At 39.3% G+C, this 5,973-nt stretch overlaps 1 protein-coding gene across 1 annotated transcript; it reads right to left on the bottom strand.

Annotated features, from left to right (window-relative positions):
• Positions 1-612: 612 nt before the first annotated feature.
• LOC136503597 (bifunctional bis(5'-adenosyl)-triphosphatase/adenylylsulfatase FHIT-like) lies at positions 613-3,283 on the bottom strand. The gene is made up of 4 exons (XM_066498622.1): positions 2,975-3,283; positions 2,279-2,311; positions 1,372-1,470; positions 613-1,286 (listed from the first exon to the last, which is right to left on the bottom strand). Exons 1-4 carry the CDS (start codon positions 3,281-3,283, stop codon positions 1,170-1,172), a joined length of 558 nt encoding a protein of 185 aa, XP_066354719.1. The 3' UTR covers positions 613-1,169.
• Between the last annotated feature and the right edge of the window lie 2,690 nt (positions 3,284-5,973).

Here is a 5,973-nt window from a genome sequence, read left to right as displayed (position 1 = left end):
TATTCGTGACACAAAGCTTGATGGATTAAGAGCTATTTAGCCCAGGCCATCCCATCATGACAATGGACAATGGCCTGCAGCAAGGGGCATCCAATCCAATAAAACAAAGTTCAAATTCCAGATACCAAGCAAATAGAGCGCAACGGAAAGGATGAAAGTGACTAAAGTCAATGAAATCCAAGACGCAAATCAGTAAAAGTTGGGGGGGTTGAAGATCTATCCAATTACAAGAGATGTGCTCACGTATGTGTAAAGCAAACCCAAGTGTTAACATTCAAGACAAAGCAAAGCCAGTGCCCTCTTTACATTCTTATATCACATCAACTGTGATCAACGGACCATAACCTCTCCACCCCCCAAAAAAAGTTTTCAGGATAAGACAACAATAAAGACAAAGAAAACAAAAAGTGAAAAGCTATGATCAATGTTTTTCAAAGGACTGCTACAAAAAGACATTGAAACAATCAGCATGATTTTAATCAGAACATTTGAGTTGTCAAGAACTTACTGTACAACATAAGCATCAGCAGGGGGCATGGAATAAAGCTTAACTAGGCCTACAACAGCTAGATAGGATCAGAATCTTGCATTCATGAATCAGATCAACTTTTGATATTTGGACAGAAGCATCATCCAAATAAATAACTTAGTCAGTGAAAAGGCTACAGTCAACCAAGATTCTCCTAGCATAGAACAAAACATAATGGACAGTTGGCACTAGAATAAAACTTTAGCACGCTACTAAAGAACTAAACACAATCTTTCTGTCCTAATCAATTCTGTTTAACAGTAGATGGACATCTAATTTAACTAATCCTGCATAAACTGCTGAAGGGGTAATTTGTGACTAATGGTACATCCTCTCTTACAATTCCACAAAGAAAAAGATTGCAGTAAAGACATAATTCTTCCAGAAAACAGTTGACGCTCTGTAGTACACACAAAAAAATAGTTTCTAATCTATCTAAAAGAGTTGGCACTAGGAATGCATTCCTTGCAACAAATGATTATTTCTCCACAGTACAGAACATAACACCAGAACTGGACACCATCACAATGTCAGTGCACAATCATAACTGAACTGCAACAACGAAGGACAAGTAGCAAGCCTTATTTCTAGCAAACAGTCAGCTCAACTTAGAAACTAACTACTATACTATCATGTAATTCTAGGAGAAAAGAGCACGGTACTCATTGGCCTCCTGAGCCATTTCATCCATGGTTCTATCTTTCCTCTCAATGTCCAGATCAAGCTTCTCCTTCAGTTCTTTCTCTTTCACATCAATCTATCATAGCAAGGAAAAGGGTAAGCTTTGTTTGATTGGATATTGTAATAAAATAACCAGATTAATAGAAAAATGGGCCACAAACCGCGTCATATATTTCATCATTTTTCTCAAAATCCCTTTTCTTCCTCGGGATGAGGTGAATGTGGACATGTGCAATTGTTTGGCCAGCTTGAGGACCATCCTGACAAGTAATATCACTTGTTAATAAGAAACCTCATGGCATCATCATAGAATATAATATAACAAATATAAGTCCATAACAAGCTAATCAATGGTACGAATAGTAAAAGAACAAAATGGAGTTAGCATAGCCTGTATGACATAGTACGAATAGTAATATAACAAATGCAGTAACCCATAAGTCACTAATCTCATCAGAGCTTAGATCAGCGAATCTTTTCACTTCACGCTTGGGGCACACAAGAACATGTATGTATTGTCAAGGAAAAAATGATGCATATAGAAGAACACATCTTCCTCAACATGTGATGTATTAATCTTTGAGTCAAATAAATTTACTCAGGTGGGTTATGAGTTATGACAGCTTTGCACCAAATGACAACACAACAAAAAATGTTTAACAATTCCAATCAGAGAGTCAAAAAAAATTTTACTTTAATAAAGTCAACTTGAGTTGCAGGCATACAGTTATTCTGCAAGTGGAACTGTTGCATGATATGAAAAACAGATAATCATGGCATAGAGTTGTAGATGGTCTCCATGGAAAGATGACCAAATATGAAGTCAGTGGCTCAATAAAACAGAGTCCTCACTAAATGAGTACCTACAGCTAACTTGATCCCCCTAGACAGACTAGATAACCAGGTCTAAAAATAAGAGAGCCAATGCAAAGGTTTGTCGAAAAATGCCATCGCTCAGTTTCTTTCATATCTGTTTCAGTGCTCTTCATGAACTATACTGAAGTGAGCAATCATTAGACAGTGTCTGCAGAGTGGAAAAAACTGTAAAACTAGCTTCCAAGAAATTACAGTGCCAGCTTCGCTGAAATAAAAGGATATGACCTGCATAAGAAAGATTCGTATTGTTAAATGCAGTGTCTATGAGAGAAAAAAAAAGAAAAGAAATGCAATGTGGTGATTTAGAGATATGCAAAGCTTAAATGCAATGTCTAAGGGAAGGACTAGCCAGTAGTCTCAGGTTTCATCAGGAGGAAATCTAGAATGACACTGTTATTAGCTTGTTCTGTAGGCACTAGGTAGGGATTAGATAAAGTACCATGAGATGGCAGGAATTGGGTTGGGTTTCCCAGCCAAAACAGAAGGCAATGCCCATGATCCATTGATCCTTGCCTACTGAAACAATCCCCATTGGTCATGGTGCAGTGGTACACTGTTACCTTGCCGAATTTCTTAGAAGCAGGGCATGATTCTGAATACACAAGTTTTATTTAGCGTTTCGGGACCCAACGTTTGATCAATCTAATTTCCATCAACCATATTTCCGCGAGAAAGCTGGGATTTTTATACTTTCCCCCACTTTCTGTCGCGACGACTAATCTTCCTGTTCCAGCAACTCCCAAGCTAAAAAAATGCTACGGTGCAGTGAGTTCGGGAGTGGCTGCGTCTACAGCAACGAAGCAAGCAAGAACCATCAGAGGTGAAGTGGAAAGGGAGGGAGCATGGGTATGTGTGTGACCCACACGGGAGCAGCGGGCGGAGATTCACCATGGCGTAGGAGAGGGACGTGGCGTGGAAGACCTCCCTGGCGTCGATCTTGTAGGGCCCGAACTTGTAGGAAGCCTCCATCCCCGGCGGCGGGAGCGGGGAAGAGGACGAGGACGAGAGGGCGCGCGGGTGCGGCAGGCGGCCAAGGGATGGGCTGGTGGCGCGGCGCTGCGGCGGGCGGCGCTGCTGCTGCGTGCAATGGTAGAAGATGACCCATACGTGGTATATGTGCAATGCGTGGTATATGTGCAATGCGTAATGTTTTATTAATTTATTTAATAGAAAATGACTTAGATGAACAGAACCCATGTGAAGATGACCCAGACATCTACTTGGATGATAGAAGCTAGAGTGTTTAATGATGAAGGTGAGCTTGTGATGACACTTCACCCATATATATATATATATATATATATATATATATATATATATATATATATAATTTTTAGAGATTTATGTTCATGCGAACTTAAAAATTTCTAATTGACAATTGCAGGTTTTCAATATGAGTATTCTATAGAACCCACAACAAGAACGAATGGTCAAGATCCTTATAACTTTGTGTATGTGGGTCTTCCTGAGACCCATCCTGTTTTGAAGAAAGTGCAAAACTGTTTTTATTGTCGTGCAAAGAGGTTTGAAGGTGAAGGTCCTGCATTTTGTTGTCATAACAGACGGATCAATATATTTATACCAGAGGAGGGATGCAAAGTATTTCAGAAGGAACATTCGGTACTTCAATTTACACTTTTCTTTCACCGGCATGGGGTTTTCCATTGATCGTAGTTTGGCAACAACAAAGGGTACTGGAATTTATACATTTAAAGCTCATGGCCAAATATATCACAAGTTGGATCAACTTGTGCTCGGTGTTAAGGGGCCATGCCACATGCAGTTGTACTTTTATGACACAGATGGGACTATGCATCATAGGATGAAAAGATCACCACACCTTGACGCTAATGTGATCCGCACTATATTGAACATCATACAACACAATCCTTATGTTCAGGCATTTCAGTGTCTTGGCACTCTTACCAACTTGGATTGCTATACTATTGAGCTAAATACAAGTATTTCTGATATAATGCGCTCGCAATGGAGCAAGTGGCTGCTATTTGGTTTGATGGAAATGACCCACAACAAAGGTTTGACAGAAGCATAATCATTTGTGGTTATTACATTAGTGTCGCGGCAGCTATTTGAACCACTTGTGTCCAAACTATTTGTGAGCAATCGAAGCATATTTAGTGGTTGCATGCATTTGCTCAGTTACGAATTGATGTCGTCGACATGTATGGTCACTTTCATGGAGTGCTATAACATCAATATACTTGCCAGTTACACGCCCTACATCCCTTGAAATGAAATGAACGGTTGCCATGAACACAAACCTCCCTGTCACACTTTATTCACTATCATATCATTCAGGCTGCACCCTAGCATTCAACTGAAAGCCTAATTGGTTGGAACAAGATGCGTTCAGCTATGGAAACAGATAACACTGCTCCTCTAGACTTTTTTCTTTTAATATTCATCTCATTAAAGAACAATACCAAAACAGAGGCATAAATGTTAAGGAAATATAATTTTTTTGTAACCTGATTCATAGGCAGTTTCTGTGCTCTGCTAAAATCTTAACCAGACAAGGGCCCTGAATAGCTGGATCTGAGATTCTGATCTTGAAGTATGAACAGCCTTCTCTTGTGTACCAGCATGCCAAACAGAAACAGATCACTGTTTTTGATCAAGAAATAGGTCAGTGTGTTCATGATGTGGATGGAACTCTTCTGATTGGTTGATGAGGATGGAAGTTGTATGGTACGAGCAGATGCTCATACTGATGTTACTGTGCTGTGACTGCAATTTTTCTGCTTGTCGGAGAGAAAGTTGTGTAGTCGAATCTCAAACGGGCTTCATCTTTACAGCCTTTTCAGGTGTATGGAAGCCAGCTTGATCAAACCTAAGATTTGTTTAATAGGAGTTGTTATGATAGTCTCTTGTTAAAATAAAGTTCAGATCTTAGGGTGTCGTCCTTCCACTGATGGAGGCATCCAACTTGCAAAACCCAGCTTTTCTAGAAAAGAAAGAGTAGCTAGTAGCGACACCTTTTTGCAAATCGATCTTGTCGTGGTGCTCATGTAATGACCAATTTTAACTTCAAATCCAAGCTTAAACAGAGGACATTTGGTCCAGAGGCTCAGTTTAAGATCGCGTTCCTTTTTATTTTCAATTGCTGGTCATGTATTGAGTGCCTGTTGAGAATGCAATTGCATGCAGTCAATCAGTAAATTGGATCCAGCATAAAAAAAATGCGGATTGCATGAAGGTCATGAAGGAGAAGGATAGATATACGAAATGTATGAGCAGGGGAAAAAAATCAAGAACGACATGACCATCTTCATAAGCATGGCCTCCTATATATAATGCGACTAATTTGGTAGAACTAAACTATAAGCTTTGAGACAGCCAGAAGCTGTGATATCCACTGCAGTACTTCGACTAAACCCTGAGAAATTGGAAGAAAACAAATTAGATGAGGTTGCAAAATGTGAGGATAATTATACAACTAGCTTATACTTGGACTCCAAGTGCTCAAGGAACATTTGAGCACTAATTATTTTGCATACATGTGAGCTAATTTTTTTTTATTCAGCTCAAATGTCCATAAATCACAATTACTGAGGTCGATTTAGATAAATATGATGACATCATTATGTCATCCACCACCTGTTTCTGTTGACCTTCCACACCAGGCTACCTTGCGTTTTGAGAAATTTTCACCAGACTACCTTGCGTTTTGAGAAATTTTCACTCTTCTACCCAATTATTTGTGTCACCTTTTTATGTTCCTACTATAAAAAGGAGGAAAAAGTTGTCCCTTTTGCAAATGCAAAGAGGGGAAGTAATTAAATGTAGGCAGATTTGGCAAGGTTCTCAGAAATACAAAGAGGTTCCTTTTGTCTTAATTCTCATTCCTTCTGTGTTAATTCTCTTTC

The sequence above is a fragment of the Miscanthus floridulus genome, chromosome 14 (genome assembly GCF_019320115.1).
Source record: "Miscanthus floridulus cultivar M001 chromosome 14, ASM1932011v1, whole genome shotgun sequence".
Classification (NCBI taxonomy): Eukaryota; Viridiplantae; Streptophyta; class Magnoliopsida; order Poales; family Poaceae; genus Miscanthus; species Miscanthus floridulus.
This window is presented reverse-complemented; position numbering and strand designations above follow the sequence as displayed.

Coding starts and splice junctions, on each gene's coding strand:
- LOC136503597 (XM_066498622.1), bottom strand. CDS start 3,283: ATGGGTTCTGTTCATCTAAGTCATTTTCTATTAAATAAATTAATAAAA. Junction 2,312..2,974: donor CGTCCCTCTCCTACGCCATG/GTGAATCTCCGC, acceptor TTTCTTATGCAG/GTCATATCCTTTTATTTCAG. Junction 1,287..1,371: donor ATGATGAAATATATGACGCG/GTTTGTGGCCCA, acceptor TTGCTATGATAG/ATTGATGTGAAAGAGAAAGA.